This window comes from Danio aesculapii, chromosome 2 (assembly GCF_903798145.1).
Source record: "Danio aesculapii chromosome 2, fDanAes4.1, whole genome shotgun sequence".
Lineage (NCBI taxonomy): Eukaryota > Metazoa > Chordata > Actinopteri > Cypriniformes > Danionidae > Danio > Danio aesculapii.
In genome coordinates, this window is record NC_079436.1 from 50,309,313 (window position 1) to 50,331,148 (window position 21,836).

The 21,836-nt window shown below is 34.9% G+C and overlaps 1 protein-coding gene across 1 annotated transcript in view; it reads right to left on the reverse strand.

The window, feature by feature from the left end:
- cul1a (cullin 1a) overlaps positions 1-20,913 on the reverse strand; it is a 45,123-nt gene extending 24,210 nt beyond the window's left edge. The window contains exons 1-7 of the mRNA XM_056481753.1: positions 20,708-20,913; positions 11,127-11,411; positions 6,797-6,974; positions 4,326-4,493; positions 4,190-4,240; positions 1,295-1,385; positions 1,047-1,210 (exon numbers count right to left, since the gene is read on the reverse strand). Coding sequence (XP_056337728.1) covers positions 1,047-1,210; positions 1,295-1,385; positions 4,190-4,240; positions 4,326-4,493; positions 6,797-6,974; positions 11,127-11,266 — 792 coding nt within the window. The 5' untranslated portion in view covers positions 11,267-11,411; positions 20,708-20,913. The remainder of the gene's footprint in view (positions 1-1,046; positions 1,211-1,294; positions 1,386-4,189; positions 4,241-4,325; positions 4,494-6,796; positions 6,975-11,126; positions 11,412-20,707) is intronic.
- Between the last annotated feature and the right edge of the window lie 923 nt (positions 20,914-21,836).

Below are 21,836 nucleotides of genomic sequence, written 5' to 3' on the forward strand. Positions count from 1 at the left end.
TACATATAATTTGTTATTAGACATTTTAGCAGTAAATATTCCATGAAATTAATTGGCCATTGTCAGATCCAGCCAACCATGTTTTAAAATAACAATCAATAAATCAACTTCTGTTAATAAGCCATTAGCACTCCAGATGCGAAATAAAAATAACATTCATTAAAATGCAAACCTTTCCACAAAAATAATGATTAGCTCTTTTTTTTAACACCACCTACATATTTATATACCATTTCAATGTGGTCATGTCATTAGCCCATGAACATTTCCTGCTTGTTATCAAACTACTTCATAACTGTTACAAGAGTCAATTCAATCATAACGTAATGTTAAAACAGCTGTCATAACATTATTTATCAATATATGACTCTTCTTAAATTCTCGGGAGCTATAGAAATTAAAAATATAAAACAGAAAATACATTAGGACCATTATTTTTGTTTACATCTCTTAAAATGGTTTATATCCATATAAAATTGTAAAGCATCCCATAGAAAATACTAATTTAAATGAGAGATTTGTGAGGGGTGTACTAAGCACATTTTAGCAGTAAATATTCCATGAAATTAATTGGCCATTGTCAGATCCATCCAACCATGTTTTAAAATAACAATCAATAAATCAACTTCTGTTAATGAGCAATTAGCACTCCAGATGCGTAATAAATAGCATTCATTAAAATGCAAACCTTTCCACAAAAATAATGATTAGCTCTTTTTTTAACACCACCTACACATTTATATACCATTTATTTTTCAATGTGGTCATGTCATTGGCCCATGAACATTTCCTGCTTGTTATCAAACTACTTCATAACTGTTACAAGAGTCAATTCAATCATAACTTAATGTTAAAACAGCTATCATAACAATATTTAACAACATGTGGTTCTTTTTGGATTCTTGGAAGCTATAGAAATTAAAAATGTAAAATCGGAAATACATTGGGGCCATTGTTTTTGTTTACATCCCCCCAAAATGGTCTATAAAAGTACACAGCATTCAATTATTATTTATTTACAGCATGTCCAGCTATTTTGTCCTCACCTTCTTCATGTACTCAGTAACAGGATTCTGTTGCAGGAACTCTGTGCTTTCCCTGGTGTAAAAGCGCTCGGTGTCGGCCAGAAACTGAGTCTCAAAGTACTCCTTATAGACAGACAGAGTCGGCCCTTTAGCGAAGGCATCATCCTCATTGAGACCCAACTCAACTGGAGAAATGGAGAGAAACACTGAGCAACACTGCATCTAAACACACGCTTGAACAAACCAACAATAAATAAAATCTGCAATACCGTAGGACTGAACCACTCCACTGATGAGTCTAGTGTTGATGGTTTCTCCATTCCTCTCCTTCTCAATCAGCTTCAACACTGCATTTGTGACCTAAAAATTAAAGAAACCAAAATAATATTCACGTTAAAGGAGTCCTTGATTATTTAACTACAGTTAGTTAAAATTATGTGCAAGTTAGTAAGTAAAGAGTTAGTTAGTGTGTAATGTTGCTGTTTGAGCATTAAAAAAATCTTCAAAGTTACAACACCTGAAGCTGAATGCAAGTAGATTTTTTTGGACTGAATTTGTTTTAAAGGCCTAAAACAAAAGGCTATCTTCCTGGGTTTGTGACAACACAACCCCTAAAACAGCCCCTGGCATGATGGTCAGCAAATCGGAACACACTGGACCAGCTGACCAATCAGAGCCAACTGTGTATTTCTGAGGGAGTGGCTTTCTTGAAATCAAAAAGACAGTTTTGGAGAAAGGAAGCAGTGGTGTAGTAAAATGTTGGGTAAAGTTACTTTTAAAAATAAAACATTAAAATGTTAAATTATCTTAATCTTCAAAAAAAAAAAGATTTTTTTTTAAATTACAACATAAAATAACTGTAACCTAAAAAGTCAACTAAATACATTTCTTAACTTTTTATTAAGTGACTTAAGATTGCAAAAAAATTGTTGTTTAAAAGTCAAATTTAAGACTTTAAGGCCTATTTAAGACTTTTATTAATAACATTTCTTTTTTCTTAGCTAAATGCTAAGGATTTTTTCGAATGGCCTTATTGGTCGGATAATTTGTCATTTCTTAGTCACGTATTTTAAGTAATGTGTCAAAACTCTAGTTGTATACATTCACATGATTTCCAACACAAAAAAACAAGTTTTAAAAGCTATAATTACCTAAGACCCCATCCTATTTTTGTACCACTTCGCCCTTGAAACAGAGTGTGAAGGGGAAGGGCTTCAAAATTTACCCCTAAGAAACGGGACACACTATATCACCTGCACACGTCATCATATGTCATCGTGAGCTTCATATGAGATTGCAATCGCGACTGCTGTAGTTATTCCAGAGGCGTTATTTGATAGTATTTATCTTCAGGAAATCACTGAAGGCGAAAATATCATGTTATCATAACGATCTAATGGGGCAACAAGATCGTAACTGTACTGTGCATTTACACCCTGGCCATATTCACCTACGCAAACACAAAATCAACATTAAAGCAGACACTGTAAAAAGGTCATTCCCAGTGACTAGACTCTTCTGACAGGGGATTCCGGTGTCATCGAGTGACAGATGTGAAAGTATGTTGTGGGACGACTTTACAGGAGTTATTTTTAGAAATAATAGATAGCGAAATTTATCGGGTTTTATTTTTTAGGTTTTTTTTTTCAAGACAATAAAACACGAACGCTGTTGTTTATACATTAAGGCATTTGTGTGTTTGTCGAAAAAATTACAAAAAATACTAATTGTGCATCTCTTGACTTCTGGGTGCAGTTAAGCTGCCGTTTTAACTGGTGTATTCTGGGAATTTTTCTTACCCCTTGGTTTCGAGTGTGGTCCTGAAAAATCTTCCTTTGGAGGGGTATCTATCCCTTATCCTTAGCCCTACGCCTTCAAGCTAAAGAGAATTGGGACTCCCCTACCCCTTCACTAAGGGCTAAGGGGTAGAATTGGGATTGGGCCTAAAAGTATGCACAACAGTCTGTACAGGTCAGTATCCTCACTATATATGGTCTATAAATACATAAAAAACATTTTTTTAAATTATTATAACGAAAATAATTAAACCATATTGGTAAATAGCATTATAAATGGAAGTTTGCTAAAGTTTTATTGAGATGTATTGTTGGTGGATACCCAGATAATGAAGCTTTACATTGACAAAGAAAAATTAAGACCCATTTTAAATGATTTATGACACACAAGACAACATTTCAGTGAATTCAAGACTGTTTAAAACCTAAAATTGTTTCAGAAATTTAAGACATTTTATGACCCCACAGACAACCTGTGTAATATATTACTTTAAAAAGTAACTACAGATGGGGGAGATAAGTAATCGTCACCAATCCTCTCAGAAAACATATTTCTAAAGGTGGTGTTGACTTGAAAATTTCACCTGCTTTTGGAAACAATCAAAGAAATCAATATATGCAATGAAACCAAACTAATTCATTTACAAATGAAGTTATGTAATAAAATGAAATGACGCAGGGAAAAAAAGGATTGAACACATGAAAAGGGAGGTGTAGAAATGCAGTGAAAGCCCAGACAGCAGCTGAAATCTCTTAGTAGTTTTTCAGCAACCCTCTACCTATCCTCAGTGTAAATGAATGAGCTGCTTCAGTCCAACATCTACATTATCAGGATGAAGATGAAACCCGGGTGGACGTTTCAGCAAGACAATGATTTAAAACACAGACAAGGAAACTCTCAAACACTTTTAGAGAAAGATAATCAAGCTGTAGAATGGCCCAGCCAATCATCTGACTTGAGTCCAATAGAAAATACAAACTAAAAATCAGATTTAATATGATGAGGCATCTGTAGCCTTTTATATAAAGTATTAAATGCATTTCAGTAGTTCAGTACATTCTCCATTGTGTCATTTTTGTCATTACACTCAACTTTTACATTTTATGTTTTGTTTAATTATGTTTGTATTGTTTGGGTTTTTACCAAAATTTGGTTCAATTCTATGTCAACATCTCCTTTAGAGATATTATTCCCAGGAAAAAACATGAAGCGTACAATACTTATTTTCCCCACTCTATATCCAACACCGTTGTGGAATAAAGATAAACTTACAGCATGAACTCATTTCGGAGCTTAAAAATAGCAGATTGACCACCAATTTAAGATCATTTAGCTCAATATGACATCTTTCCTGTGTCTAATCTTACCTGCTTATTCAAAGGCCGAAACAAACATTCTCTCCACGTCACCAAAGCCAGCTGAAACAAAAGTCAAAAATCCCAAGTCATACAATATGAACTGAAAAGATGCTAATAAAATGATGCTGTAATGATGAAGACTTACAGAGTAGATTTCATAGATGCCTTTGCGGCCCTCGTCACACTCCCTGCGCACCCAGTGGCGGTTGAGGTAAGCGCAGATCCCATTGAGTACTTTACTGGAGAACCGGTAATCCTCCCACTGCTGCGTGTAGAACTTCAGAACACTCTCATCCATCAGATCCTCTCCATCCTGACCACAACAGACAAATATTTTGTCTGTTCACTGGGGGTTCACGTTAAACCAGTGTTTCCTAAAGCAGCCTTTTAGGTACAACTGGTCTATAATGGCCTTGATAAACAATCCTGAGCGCAAGCTTCCCGAGGCACAATTTATGCATGGGTGCAAATGTATACACCGACAAGTATGTACACTTACAACAATGCATACATCTTTCTTTATACTGTAAAGAAACGGCATCAGCATATGTGCATTTGCACCCAAATGTACATCATGGCATAGAAACTTGCACTCCAGACTGTCGTGAACACTCAAGACTGTGGATTAATGTAATTGTGTTATAAATAAAGTTCAGTTTGTTGTAAACGAATCACTTTAAGACCTTAATGCATCAACCAGGAGGCGTGTGTATTAATTAGGTTTGCCCTGTATGTGTATCTGTATGCTCTTGCACTTTCCAGTTTCAACTAAAAATCTTCGTTAATATTTTACTGTTGATAAAAAAGAAAAATATCCACTAGGGATGGATTGAGGGTGCATAAATTTGCATCAAATGTTCCTTTATGTGTGTGAACCAAATCACATTTTATAGTAATTGTCTTGAAGTACAATTGGATTTCTCATAAGCTCTATTAAACACACTACCATTCAAAAGTTTGGTCTCAATAAATGTTTTCTGAAAGACATAAACAAAATTAGCATTTAAGCATTACAGTAAAAAGGGTGACTGGATAAACATTCACAATGCTATAAAAAATACCTTTTAAATATAAAAAAGTTTTAGAAATGATTATATTCTGAACTATTATTCGTCAAAATAAATATTAACCACTACAACTATATTTAATACTGATTACAATACAAAATGTCTCTTAAAGGGGTGGTCCAGAATGTATTTTTAAGGCTTGGCTGTGTTTAAGATGAAAAGCAATGTGTGCTTGTGCTTCATTTGTAGAAAATTACGTTATTTTTTCATATATCTTTGATCATATACAGCTACTCTGCTAACATGTAAACGACTGTCATATTTCCTAGTTCCTCCAAAAGCCAGCCCTCGAGAGGCTCTGATTGGTCAGCTAACATAATGTGCTGTGGATTCATGGATCGGATCCGTGCACCAGGAAAAGAGTCACGCCCGTACAAGCACACTCTTTTGCACTGTGTAAACAAACACTCTCAGTCAGAGTAGCTGTTAGCTGTATTGGTTTGTGCCTGAATCACAGAAAATGACAAAAGACACAGGTGAGCTTCACGCCTGCTCTCTAAAATACAATCTGACAAGTGTCTTTCATATTTATTCTAATAAGCATGTGTAAGTAATATGAAACGCTAACATATCCTTTGCGAGTTCGTTATTTGAGATGTAACGTTAGAATGCAAGGAAAGCGTCTGCATAGAGAGAAAATATAGCGCTGCTGAAGATTGTGGGTGTTTACAGCGGCTTGACTGATAAATATGAATTTGTAGCTAAATTGTTAACAGTGCCAAACAGCATTTCCCATTGTTTACATCCTTGCTACAACATACCGCTAAAGCTAGAAACTATGCATGTAATAGATCTATTTTAACAAATAAAAATACTTACAGATTGTGGCTAACAATCCGCAGCTTCTGCTATTATGGCTGGAGGAGTTTTTAGCTGAAATCAGCACTGAACTGAGAAAGATATTTTAAGCTGTCCTTTGTCAAATGTTAGCTATATATTTTTTATAATTCTCTGTAACATAATTAAAATTAACTGTAAGCACCTCTCTCTTTGTGTCGTGTCCTTTGAAAGCCAATATACAGAAACAGAGGAAGCTCTGTGGAAATTGTAGTGCTTGGAGACATTTTAGCTTTTTCTGCTAATTTACAGCATTACAGCGTCTCTGGCAGCGCCCCTTCACTGCGCACGGTAAATGCACGTAACCTGAAGCGTTTGTGGTCTCACTAGCCCGAATGTATTTTTTGTAGCCCCCAAACTTGGTTCTATGTAGGCTTTGCTAAGCTAACTCTGTAAAAGCTAATGTCTCCCTTTGCGTGTGATGTTGTTTATGTTCACACCGCTACATTACACATTAACTAAACTTTAACATATGATATCATAGTGGACCACCCCTTTAATCATCAAATCAGCATATTATTATTATCTTTGAGGGTCGTGTGTCATTGAAGACTGGAGTAATGATGATGAAAATTCAGCTAATCACATGAAAATCTTCAAAAACATTTTAATACTTACAAATTTTAATTAACTTGTTTGATAAATTGTATTTTAATCAAAAAAAACCATACTGACTCCAGTCTTTCCAACAGAGCCTATTCTTTTAATCTACCTTTAGCAGATTTGTAAGGTAATTCTTGAGAAATTCCTTCAGTCTTTTGTAGAGTTCCAGCCCCACAAACTGAGCTCCTCCAGGTGTGGGGGTTTTCTTTGAAGGTTTGGACGGGGGGGCGCCTCCACCGTGGGGGTGACTCGACTGATGCACACTAGTGCAATAATTATACACATGACTGTAAAACAACACGTTAAGGACACAACAGACACCAATAACTTCTTTCAATAAAATAAACAAATACACTACAATGAAATAAATAGACTTTTGACAGTATCAAAGAAACTTTGGTGTATGGTATGTGGTATTATGACAATACTAACCTAAGCTGTTAAAAAGATTACCTTTTTATAGGTAAAATTATAAAAAATACTTAATGTACTGCTTTATTGTATATACATGTTCAGAGTAAATAAGTGTTTTAATCTAATTTAAACCGCAAAAAAAAGATAATGTACAATAGGTAACACTTTATAATAAAATCTCATTAGTAAGCGTTATTTAATGCATTGAAATCAACAGTGAAAATAAATACAATTGAATTTCATTACCTATTACCTCAATTTAATAAGAAAAATAAAGGCATTATTAGGCCTTAGTTAAGAAAACAACATAACCTAAGATCAATAAATGCTTTTTTAGTTGTCACTACATTGACTTTAGTCAGTTTACTGATGCTACCAAATAAAACCTTGCTGTACAGACCAGTTTTGTCATGATACTAGAATTTGGTACCAATCAATACTTTAATTTTAAAAACGGCCATTTCCCGCTAACATGAGCGCAGAAATGACTGTAATTGGGCGTGAAGCTCATCAGTTCACCGAACTCACCACTGTTTACTGAGTGAAACCACAGATACAGGGACACTGGAGCATTTCAAAGCCATGATTTATCAGCAGACCATTCATAAGTCAGCTTATAGATGAACCAGCTGATCTTCGCATCTTTAAAACACTCCAGTGCCTTCATATCTGAGGTTACACTCAGTAAACAGCGATGAATTTGGTGAAATGATGACCTTCACGACCAATCACAGTCATTTCTGTTGAGCATGTAAACACAATGGCAAATCAGCGCTGTTTAAGAACGTGCTCAGTAGTGCTCAAATGTTAGCGGGAAATGGACGTTTTTAAAACTTCAGTATCGATCTTTTTAACTTTTATATAATGTTTAAAATGCAAATCCAATTAGATTCACTTCATTTGGTACAACAAAGCAAGTCTCTGATATAATATATCTACTAAAAGACAGAAAATGAGACTTTACAAAACTGCATTGTACATAAATCAGATGAACATTCTTATATTAGTCAATAATATTACTGTAATTTTTTAAAAAACTGAATAAATATAGATTTACACACATTTACTTAATTAAATAAACATAATTAATGATGGGCTAAAAATCTGCGGAATTCTGCGCATGCAGATTCTGTGTGGGCCTATCGATTGGTACCGAATTCCAGTATCATGACAACCCTAGTACAGAGTTAACAAACAAATGTCCTACAAGTATAATAGCCTACAGTATTTTATATCATAGGCCAGATTAACGTGAGAAAAGTTGAAAACAAATCGCCTATTAAGCATTTGGTGCTGTGATGAACAACCAATGCCAATACAGCAATCCGAATATTCTCAAAAGAACACTCCACTTTTTTTGGAAATAGGCTCATTTACCCTCAACTACCCTGGAGTTAATCAGTTAAGTTAAATCATTTTTAATCCATTCAGCAGATCTCCGGGTCTAGCGAGAGCACTTCTAGCTTAGCACAAATCATTGAATGGGATTAGACCATTAGCATTTTGTTCAAATTTTTTTTAAAGGGTTTTGATAATATTTCTATATAAAGCTTGACTCTTCTGAGTTCATTTAAAGGCAATTTTAAAGATTAATTCGGCTAGAAACTATACTCTCATTCTGGCAAAATGATCATGGACATTTGGGTTATAATGACATTATATATTACTTCTCATTCTCTTTTAAAATACAACCAGAAAATATGGGTTCTAGTTAGATTTGCTGAGTCAAATTTTTTAAGATATATGAAAGAGTTAAAAAGAGTTTCTTTCTTTGATCTGCATTTCTGCCAGAGCTGTTGTCAAAATTGCCTGAATTGATGGGATTGTGAATGCTGAAAAGTACATACAGGTTTTAATTGGTCATGTAATTCCTACTAGAAAGCACCTACTTTGTTTTTTTTTACTTAGTTTTATTTTTCAGCATAATAATGACCCCAAACCCACTGCTAATGTAATGAAATCATATTTGGAAAGGAACAGCTGATGAAAAAGACAGTGATGAAATGGCCTCCACAGAGTCCAGACCTGAATATTATCTACAATATGTATAGGCAATATGAGATGACAGAGAAAAAGAAAGATAGAACATGAAGTAAAAAAAAAAATCTGAGGAAGAACTCTTAGAAATGCTGAAAGATGCTTGATATTAAATAGCACATCATTTCAGAAAAGACTCAACAACAAAGTTCAAGCTGTTGCTTGGTGCTAAAGAGTTCATATACACACACTTTTGATGCTAGTCTTTTAAATCCAAAAGTAATTTTTTTTTTATATTGTGTACATATTTCCTATATTTTCTGTTTGTATATTAAAGGTATAGTTTACCCAAAAGTAATGACCCTGCACTTGCTCCATACCTTTTAGATAAATAGATTTGAGCATAGTCTTAGCCTTCCAAAGCTAATGTAACCTAAGACTATTCCACAGTTGTGCCGGTCGTCGTTAGAATTTTATTTCTATTATTATATGGCCGATTTGTGATTGGATAATAACTGTCACCTGATAGAAATTATTTAGAGTGCCTTGGATGGTGGTTCGGTCCCTCATTCATTGTCACGCAGTCAGAGCATGCAGGTGATTCCGGGTCACAAGGGCATGTTGCTGTGTTTGCGGAGAGCACGGTTGCTTGTTTCAAACCCAGTTGCTGTGAAAATATATGTTTTCATGCTGGTCATTCTTATTCTGAGGCGAAATGTTTTATCTTTTTCTTTAAATTGAATAACGTTATGAGTTTCGAATTCAAGCACATATTGTTTGTATGCTTATTTGGTAATTTATATGTTCAAAAATTAATTTAGAACATGGTAGGAAAGACATATCGAAGTGCATTGATTACACAGTTGTTTTAGTGTGCACAAATGGAAAAATCTACTTTAACGTATACGAATTGGAGAGACATTTCGAAGTGCTTTGATTACACAGTTGTTTCAGTGTGCACAAATGGAAAAATCTACTTTAACGTAAACGAACTGGAGAGACATTTCGAAGTGTATTGATTACTCAGTTGTTTCAGTGTGCACAAATGGAAAAATTTAGTTGAACATAAACGAACTGGAGAGACATTTCAAAGTGCATTGATTACACAGTTGTTTTAGTGTGCACAAATGGAAAAATCTACTTTAACGTATACAAACTGGAGAGATATTTCGAAGTGTATTGATTACTCAGTTGTTTCAGCGTGCACAAATGGAAAACCTACTTTAAGCTTGTAATATCGAGTTATCTTAATTCATTAATGTGTGAGGATTTTTGGCTTGACATTATTATTATTTGTTTGTATGTAAATTATATTACGATTGGCTTTGCATATTTTGAGTTTACTTGATTTGCATCTTTATGGAGATTAATGTTGTATTTGAATCACCCGTTGATTGTATAGTAAAGGCTATTAATATTGTGCCTGGGCCTGGAAATTTAAGTTTGTTTATGATAAGTTGAACTATAATGTGTTAAAGCTAAAGCTATTTTGCTTCGTTTTTCCTCCTTTATTAATATCTTGATTTGATCGAGTGAACATTTGATTTTGGTTTATTTGATTAAATCATACATTTGTTAAATTTATTTATATTTAATGGAATTATTTGAGTAACTGTAGTGGGGTTGGCACTCAACCCATTTTATTAGCCAAATACCGCTACACAGTACTGTAGTTCCTTGACATATTGACCTTGAAAATAGCAACTCCCTCAGTTGTAGTACACAATGTATGCACAGAAGGGTCAAAATAAGAAAACTATTTTCTTAGATTCAACGATCTATGCTAAGCTAAGCTAAAATCGCTTACGTCAAATTCGTATATCGGCTGAATGGATTCAAAAATGGTCAAACTCTGACCATGGCTTAACTCTAGGGCACTTGCAAAGTGAGCCTATTTCCAAAAAAAAAAGTGGAGTGTTCCTTTGAGACACTCAAAGTTGAATAAAAAATTATTCACATTGTCTTAAAGTGCCCTTGATATCAATATTGTTCATGATGATTATCACAGTTATTACTGAATATCGGCATATGTCTACAAGGAAGGATACGTGTAGAGCTCCATGTAGCGTGACCTGGCCATGCTCTGGCGGGTGTACACCTGCTGTATCCCTGAACGCAAATCATCCCAGATCTGTTCCAGCCCGATCTGCTTCAGACCGTGAGGAGTCTGGTTCCGGATAGACGACATCCTCTCTGCAGTCTGACTCTCCTCCTGCCGTTCGATTGGTTCTTGTGCCTGTCACTCAAGAGCTACTCCTCCATAGGGTCCAGCGGAGAGAGAGAGGACGAGGAGGGTCGGACCCTCAGGGTACAGCAACACACAGGAAAGAAACCTGAGAGGAACACAAGACAGAGATGGATTGATGCACACCCTCCAGCAAATGAGTCTCTGGAGTGTCCATAGAAAGCCAACAGCAAGAAGATGAGGATTCTGCTCATAGATCTCTAGCAGCAGGTTTTTTTTCCCTAGGATAAACATTCCTTGTATGGAATCTACTGTTCATTATATCCTGGGGTTCCCTTCCTGTATCCATGGCAACAACTCAAGGAATAGAAAAGATTGTGCGAGGAGCTCAAAGCCGCAGCCGGAGCCTGTAACCAAGCAAAGCTCACAGTGTTCTGCATTAGATCATTATGACTAACAGTGATTTACTCAGGCAGAGCGGCACACCTGTGGGACAGCAGAACATCTGGACTAGAACAGTCTTTAGTCAGTTCTTAATTACAAAACAAGACTAAACAGCTGAACTCGGTAATTATAGCTTACTATAAGGAAGAGCTTTTGCAGCAACAGCATAATATAAATACAGCAAAAATATAATTATCTGTATTAGAGCAATTCCAGCGTTATGGATGTGACATTTGCAGTAAAAACTCAAAACATAAATTCACATATTAAGCATATATTAATATTATATTGAAACATCTGTTTATACTTTCCAGAACAACTGACAACAGAGTTAAGGGACCAGGAAAATATTAATCTGTAAACATGTTTTGTACTTTATATGAGGAAAATAAACATGTGTTATGGATGTGACCAAAAAAGTATGCAAGTTTACAGTATACAAAATACTTCATAAAAATTCTGTGAATTAAATTGCACAACCCAAAAGAAATAGTTTTAATCAAAAGGATAAAATATGGCTCTTTATAGAACAAAAATGATTGACTAATTTAATATTTTTGCATTTATAAGGAAAAAGTGTTATGGATGTGGCATGGCATCTCTCCGTTATGGATGTGACCGATGTGAAATTGCCACTTGTCTGACTTTGGTAAATCAAATATAATAGCCTGAAAACACTGACAGATACATTTCTTAGTGTTTCTAAAGTATTGAAAAAGACTTGCTTAAAATTTTTCCGTATTTTGGTGAAAACTTTGAAGATTCAGTGGATTTTATTTTCATAGCAAGTTTGACATTTGCATGGAATTCCTCTTTATTATTGTTTTAAAGACATTTGATCTATTCTAGATTTATTATGACCATCCATATACATGCATTATATCAGTGTTTCCCAACCCTGTTCCTGAAGGCACACCAACAGTCCACATTTTCAACCTCTCCCTAATCAAACACACCCGAATCACCTTATCATAACATCAGAAGAGACTCCAAAACCTGAAATGAATAGGTCAGACAATGGAGACATCCAAAATATGTACTGTTGGTGTGCCTCCAGGAACAGGGTTGGGAAACACTGCATTATATTGTACAATACATGGGCAAAGATTATGGCTATTATTCATTTCTATCACAATTTACAGAAGACACAACATAAAATGCAAGCACACCAATTGTTTAATACCAAAAAAAATCTTTACTTTCTTACACATTTTCCAAAGTCAAATTTAAGCACTTATCAAGAACTTTCCTCATGAATTTTCTAACTTTCCCAGCTCTTCAATTCAATTCAATTCAATTAGGGCTGCACGATATTGGAAAAATCTAACATTGCGATATTTTGTTATTCTGCAATGTACAGTTGAATTAGTAGCCCACTGAATTATTAGACCCCCTGTTTATTTCTGTTTAACGGAGAGAAGATTTTTTTTCAACAAATATCTAAACATAATAGTTTTAATGACTAATTTCTAATAACTGATTTATAGTAGCTTTGCCATGATGACAGTACAGAATATTTTACTAGATACTTTTCAAGACACTAGAATTATTCTTAAAGTGACATTTAAACACTTAACTAGGTTAATTAGGTAGGTTAGGGTAATTAGGCAAGTTATTGTATAACAATGGTTTGTTCTGTAGACTATTGAAAAAAATATATAGCTTAAAGGGGCTAATAATTTTGACCTTAAAATGTTTTTTAAAAAATTCAAAACTGATTTTACTGTAGCCGAAATAAAACAAATAAGACTTTCTTCAGAAGAAAACTGCTCTGTTAAGCATCATTTGGGAAATATTTACAAAAAATTTAAACAGGGGTATAATAATTCTGATTTCAACTGTATATGAATGCAATTTTACTAGATGACTTGAATAGCTCTGTTTATAATGAATTGATATTTTAGATTGATTCTTAGTGGGAATGCATCAGCGTAAAATCTAATAAAGAGGCATAGATGGATACAACTGGAGAAAAACATACAATTGAAATAAAAAGTGTTTAATGATTTCCGAGCCTAGCATAATTCAGGTACAGTAATTAAATAATAAACATAAAAAATAATTAATAAAGTTTACAAAGAGTAGAATTTCTTATTGCTGAATGCTTTTATAATCATTATACAGTTGCAGCCCTCAAAAACACAAGCAAATAATAAACTACAATACAAATTCAATTCGATGCAACTATTGCGAACGATCACATTGTGATATCAATGCAGAAATTATATATTGTGCAGCCCTAAACTTAATGCATCTTTATTTCTATAGTGCTTTTTACAATGTAACTGTAGCTTTTTAACAATGTAACTTTACAAGTGACCAATTTCATGTTACATACTAGTGTTGTCCTGCTGATACTGGAATTTCCAACTCCGATATGATACCTTAAAAAATATCGATATTCGATACAAATTCTGCAACATTAAAAGTATGCAAATAATCAAGTAAAAATGGAAAAATTAACTAAACCATATAACACATATATCAGGTACGTCAGCAGTTCTTAAAGGTGCAGTAGGTGATCTGCCAAAATGCTATCCATTAGCACAATATCTTTGAAAACAAAGTACCTCCCCTGCCATCCAAAGCCACGTCTTCTGAAATTACGAACCCGCACCTTAATGACGACAATAGAAAACATTGTCGAAAACATCATAGCACTTTATAATACTACAATTCCCAACGAAATATTGTATTATATCTAGCACGTTTTCAGTTGTTTAGCAAGCAAAACTTGTGGTAATATGCAATATTTCATGCATGCAAAGATCACTGGCTTCACTCTCTCACATGCTTTCTCTTAAAGCGACTAGGGCTGTGCAATTTCGGGAAAATAACTAACTGCTATTTTTTGACAGATATTGCGATTGTGATTTAATTTTGTGGTCAAGCTTCAGCTCAATAATCTGTATCGTAGCTTCTTACTGCTAAAATGTGGTGAGTGTTAGTTTAAAAAAAAGAAACAGAAAAGATATTAACTTACTTAAACATTTATTCAAATTTGTGTTTAAATATTCAGAAAATAAACATTTTTTTCTAGAGCAAACAGTAAGCACAAATAAAATGACCTTACTTTTCTGTAAATAAGTTCAACTCAAATTAGGAAGATAATGTAGCTTACTATACAAACAAAAAAAACATAACTATAAAAATACAGAACACTCAGCAAACTAACATGGCTGATAAGAGGCAGATTGAAAAGTTTTGAGTGGGCAGAATGAAAGCGTCACTCTACTGGCTAGTAAGACTGTCACACACAGACGGCAGTCACGCATTTGCTCTGGGCAGGGGAAATTAAATAACACATATACATTCCATATCACGGCGTTTCAAATCATGATTGCGATTTGATTTCGAATAATCGCACAGCCCTAAAAGTGACTACTGTGTGCTTAGTGGTTGGCCAGCGGGGTGCAGGAATTACACTTATTACCAAGCCATGCTTACATGCTATTTCAGACCAAATATTCAAAGTAGCATGTTAAACAATATACAGGGTTCCCACACTTACATGAACAGCAGATTCAAGGACTTTCAAGTACTTTTTAAAGCACCATTTGTTTTAAATAAAACACCTTTGTAAGGCTACCCCAGCATACAGTATGTAGCGCCATGAAAATCTTTACTGTACTTTACTGTATTTACATTAAAAATCCCAACTCAATGTCATATTCAATATTGGTTATATTCAAATGTGGTTTCTGAAATATTGATTAAATGTGCATTATTTGTCAATGTTATTGTACAAGATTAAATTGTAAGATTTTTTATTTAAGACTTTGTCAGTTATTGCATTCTGATTTTGACAACTGAGTACATTTGTTGAAATAAAACCATAAACAAATCTTATTTCAATTTTTAAGCACTTTTAAATGACCCGTATTTGTTTTTAAAAGTACTTTACAGGCCTTGAATCCATTTGTCTGAAATTCAAATACTTTTATGTACTTTCAAGAAGCGTGGGAACCCTGAATATAGGGAGCACGTCACAGGCTGTCATTGTTAAAAAAATGAACCAATGTGAATATACATCTAACTTCACCTCGGAATAGCGCCGTTTACTGATGTTTTGTCTATCAGACATTTATCTACACTGAGACTGATGACATAAATTTAGTTTTTTTTATTCGCACATTCGTTCAGTGACAATTTGTGTCATGCTCCCTATCTTGTTTACCATGGTACTTTGAATGTTCAGTCTGAAATCACATGTAAAGCCCAGTTCACACTACAAGATTTTAAGCCTGATTTGAGTCTGATTTGGAAGTTAATGAGCTCGCCGAAAGATCGGGGAAAAATCTGCCTGTGCTCGGCAGTCTTTATGTGCAAACTACTGAACAATGCATCAAAGAGGCTCGCTGATGCAACGCCAACACCTCACAGACGGAAATCCAATATATAGCATGCTGAATATTCCAGAGCAGTCAGCCGACTCAACCCCACGTGCGGGCAGATGTAGTGACGAGCTGCAGCCAATGAGAGAGCATATCAGCATGAGCTGAATGGCTGTTCTGCAGGAGCACAACAGAAACGTCTGTGATTGGCCAGATTGGGCAACGATGCATAGACTGATTTCACGTGGCCGCCATTTTTAACAGCGAAATCGAGGCTGCGGTGGGAAGAAACCCGGAAGTCTCGCCTGAGTCACACAGGAATGTTGTGTACCTGGCTGTATATCTTATCAGCGAAGAGAAATCGACACAAATTTATACTTTCACCGCCTTCCGAGTGACTCAAAGGTCCGTTCTGAATGAATAGTCAAATTGAAAAGGGATATTGGACCTCACTTTCAGATAAGTCATGGGAAATGGCATTACTTAGCTAATGTTTTTTTTTCCCAAACACTCTTTTTAGATGCCATTTATCAAACTCGAGTTATTGAACTGATTTTTTTCACTATATTAGACATGTCACTATACTGAATTTTGGTACTGAAATAAATAAAAACCATTCCCCACTAACATTTGATGCACTGTTGATGGCGTTCTTACACAGCGCTGATTTGCCATTGTGTTCACGTGCTCAAAAGAAATGACTGTGATTGGCCGTGAAGGTCATCAGTTCACCGACCGCACTTCACTGATGTTTACAGAGCACAAACACAGACGAGGGATCCGCTGATGAATCGACTGATCTTCACAGCTTTAAACGCTCCAATGTCCGTGTATCTGTGTTTGCACTCGGTGAAGAGCGGTAAACTGATGACCTTCACTGCCAATCACAGTCATTTTTGTTGAGCCCATGGTGAATACTATGGCTAATCAGCAGTGTTTGTGAGCGTGCTCAGCGGCGCTTAAATGTTAGCGGGAATTGGACATTTTTTAAAACTCCAGTACCGGGACAACACTATTACAGACAACACAAGGGTGTGCTACAGAGGACTGTAGTGTTTTATCGCTCACCGGGTTACATAGGTTGAAGCTGGGAAGCATCCCCACGGTGTTTACCTAGTGCCATGAACTGGAGCCTAGGAGGACACTTGGGCGTATTACTCTGAAATAGATTGTAATGTTGTTTGATGCCTAATATGCTTTTAATTGTTTAAATTAAACTGAACTGAATGATATTAATGTGATGTTTACACCATTTCTGCATTTTGAAATCGTGGCAACAGCTGGAGGTTTGTAGTACACAGCATGCAATGTTTACAGTGCTGATCCTATACTTCCGGGTTTCTTCCCACCGCAGCCTCGCTTTCCTGTTTTAAAATGGCAGCCGCGTGAAATAAGCATATTCCGTGATAACACGGACAGGAGAGTAGAAATGCTCAGTTCTTTGCTGCTTTGTAATTTAAAAAAATAACAAAGTTAGAAAGAAATACACAGATATTTAGGAAACGTCAGGGTGCTATAGATATGTTAGTTTTATTTCAGAGAGTTATTAAATTTCAAAAATTAAAAACGCTCTGTATATCTTTCTACTTGGCCCTTGTAGATGAGCGACTGATCTGCTGATGCATCAGCTGGCTGGCGATGTTTTTAAACGCTCCCTTGAAAGCTTGAAATGCTGTCAGTGATGTCATCAGCACACAAGCAGCCAATAGTGTTCAGCTTTTTCTGACGACTCCTCCATGAAAATTTCATTGGCTGTGGTTTAGTAGCTTAACTGAGCTGCTGGCAAACCAATGTGAACACCACAGCGATTAAAAGCCCAAAATCAAGTCATGTAGTGTAAACGGCACAGCGATCTGCTGATGTTTAAAATCCTGTAGTGTGAACTAGGCTTAAGTATGACTCGAACAAAATATGAGCACTATTTATTTGACTGAACAATGGTGTACTTTGATAGTTATTAGCTGCTAATACGATTTCTTTATGTAGAATTTGCAAAGAATACTCTTCTGAAATAACATTTTTAGGAAGAAAAGTCAGAATATGCAAATATAAAACCAACTTTACCTCAATCACTGCTAAAGTCAAACTCATTTCTCATCTTTATTTTTCATAGATTTGTGCTCAACCCTAATACAGCTCATATTAACGACCGTTACTTCATGATGTTTATTAGACATCTACTGAGACCGATTGAGGTCAAGTTGGTTTTATCGTTGCACATTCATTCACTGACAACTTGTGACAAGCCCCCTATATTGTTTACCATGGTACTTTGAATATTCTGTCTGAAATCACATGCAAGTATGACTTGAAAACAACATTAGAACTATTTATTTGACTCTGAACTATTTTGTAACGTTACATTGATAGTCATTGCCTGTTAATATGATTTTCCCATGTAGAATTTGCAAAGATTACTTTTCTGAAATGATATTATTTACTGTTAAATGATATTGTGCACCGTTCACATTTACTACCCTTTTGTTTTGTTCGGGATGAAAACATTCACTGAACTTAACTGCTGTAAAAAATGCATCAGATATAGATATATTTTTTTTTGTATAAATCTGTTAATCAACCTCAGTCCTGGTTAAAACTACTAAATATTTTTTTTTTAAATATTCATGTGAACGAAATGCAGAGGTGACCGTGCCTTCGCAGTGGCTGGACCTAGGTTATGGAACGTTCTGTCCCTCTGTATTATATCTGTTTCATCCCTGTCTGTTTTTAAATCTAGGTTGAAAACTTACCTCTTTGATTTGCCATTTTATCAATGAAAATTGTCTGTTTTAACTAGAATTTTATATTTTGTCCTCTGTTGTGATTTGTACTGTGCAGTAGGCATGGGACGATAACCGTTTTCAAGGTATACCGTGGTTTGAAAAAGTCATGGTTTTAAAACCGGCAAAATTTTCTGCTATACTGTTCCTAATGTGTGTGTAAGATTTATTTACTTTTTTTAGGACAACGTTAACTCCATAAGAAAAAAATATACAAAGACGGCACTTTAAATTGTACAGAAATCTGTGCTTTTGACACTAATGAAGTAAGCAAAATCAACGATTCATTTGAATTATTTAGCCTGACATGTTTACTGCTCCAAATTATTTAGAATGTTTCTCAAAATAAAATATATTGTGTTCAAAGTGAAATGAAAAAAAAAAATCAGGGTGTCCGTGGGGTCTTAAAAAGTCTTAAATTTCAAAAACTAAATTTAAGCCCTTAAAAAGTATTAAATTCACTGTAATATGATGTTGTAGGTCTTAAACGTTTCTAAACAGGTCTTAGTTTTCACTAATTGTCCATGTTAAGCTATGGCCAATCGACACAACCAACAAATCCATCTTTAAAAATAAAAAAACGTTAAACAAAATTTACTTTTATCACTATTTAGCTATTTAACTGTCTTCCTTACAATCACATTTGTCACATTAACAGTTCTCCATATTTTTATGCATAAATTCATGTTGTGCATAAAAAATTTGTCTTTTTTTAAAAGGTTATGCTAATAAAAATATGTATGTACTGTATATAACTAGAGTTTGCTTGTTTTGACCCATTATTTTAAATATGTGGCTAAGAAATAACAGAATTTTAATTTTAATGGAGCAAGTAAAAAACCTCCACTGGTTATTACTGAAAATTATTAGCGTTTCACCATGTGAAAGTCTAAAATTTCATTCATATTGGTCTTAAAAAGGTCTTAAAAATTCTTACATTTGATATTATGAAACCTGCAGAAGCTCTGTTTTTACCCAGACATTTTAAAAAGAATATTTTATCGCAGTAATCACAATATCGTCAAACTGTGATATTTTTAATATATTTTTGGATGGTAAAGTTGGTTTTAAATTCGGATATTCAGACATTCTCCTTAATAGTATAATTTCAGTATTCTTTGCAAATCCTAGATAGGGAAATCATATTAGCAGCAAATGACTATCAAAGTACAACATTGTTCACAGTGAATTAGATAGCGTTAATGTTGTTTAGAAGTCATACTTGCGTACTAATTCCAATCGAATATTCAAAGTAACATGGTAAACAATATAGAGACTTCTAAATGAACGAATTTTGCGAATATAAATCCAACTTTACCTCTATATATTTTTATCCAAGGTTTTCATACCGTCAGAATCTTATACCGGCCCATGCATACTGTGTAGCACATTGGTCAACCTCTGGTGCTATGTAAATAAAATTGAAATTGAGTATAAAACCAACTTTACCTCAATCTGAGGCCGAGTGACATGTCAAAACTGGCTTCATTTCTCATAAGCTGAATGTAAAACCTGATCTAGTTTAGTCGGTTTGCTCTCCGTGCGTACAAAACTAGCAATACCAAAAGTCGATTCATTTATCTTGCTTTATATTAATGTGTATATACCAGAGTATCAGTACTTAATTAAACCTAAAAGCAGAAACATGTAATTAAAAGCTTCGTTATCTGTGCTTCATGTAAATACACTGTGACAACTGAGGCCTTTCCTCAAAACACACCAGAAATGCTCTAACAACACACGGAGAGCTGTTATTTCAAGCTATGAGAGAAGAAGCGCATAACGCAGTAGTTATTGTGGTGATAATATAATAATTTGGGTTAATTACTGTGCGTGTTTGCGTTTAGGATTAAAGCTAAAGCTAACCGCTAATCTCGCGCTCTTACCATCATCCAGAAAGAACGACGAAAGCAAACATGAATCTCCAGCACTGCTCGGGCTCCTGGTCAGTAAGATTCCCTGTTGTAACTCCGAATAGGTGTGTGGCGAGCTTTGTTTTTCACTTATAAAATAAAAAGAGCGACGCCGAAACAACGAACAGAAAAACTCCGTCAGCGCGTGCTCACGGAAACACAGTCCCTCCGGAAACAGAGACAAGCTCCGGCAACGAGTGCGGCCCTCGGAAACCGCCGTTGTGGCTGAAGGTTCCGCATCCTGTCACGCGAATTATGCGATGATATATTTTTGAATCGTTACATATTCTGCACGTTGACCGCATAAATACGCATATTCTATATTAACCAGATAGTTTAGGATGATTGAGGAGAATTCTCTGTATAATGAACAGCAATAAACTCGAATAACAAAGTGCACATCGAAAATAGCTAATAATTATTTCCTTCCCCAGTTTATATTAAGAATTAGAAACATTTTTATATCACAAGTTTTCAATAATGAAACATTTAGGAGCTTATTTTGTATGTTTCCTACACATTAAGCACAAAATATGCTTAAAATCCAAATCCAAAAACTCAAAATAGACGCGTAGCCTATGGAAAACGTTTTTTTGTCTGTTTGTGTTTAACCTCAGAAATTTATGTTGTCAACACGTATTTATACTCTTTATTACTACGAATTTGAACGAGGATTTTAATATTGTTTCAGTAAAATGTGCGATATAAAATTGTGGGTTTTACTAATTAAAGGTTCAGTCCTAGATAGTATGTGTTAAATTATCATAGTATCACTGTACCATGCCATATTTTTTGCCATGGTACCACCACAGTACATTTTTTGCAAGATGTTTGATACAGACATCTTAAATGTAAAAAAAATCGACTATCTGTGCAAAAGAAACTATTTTATGCGCTAATTCTTTACACACACACACACACACACACACACACACACACACACACGCACACACACAGACACAGACACAGGCACACGCACACGCACACACACACACACACACACACACACACACACACACACACACACACACATATAAGTATATTATACTATAAAATATAATTCTTTATACTATACTTTATATAAGACTACATTATAAGCAGA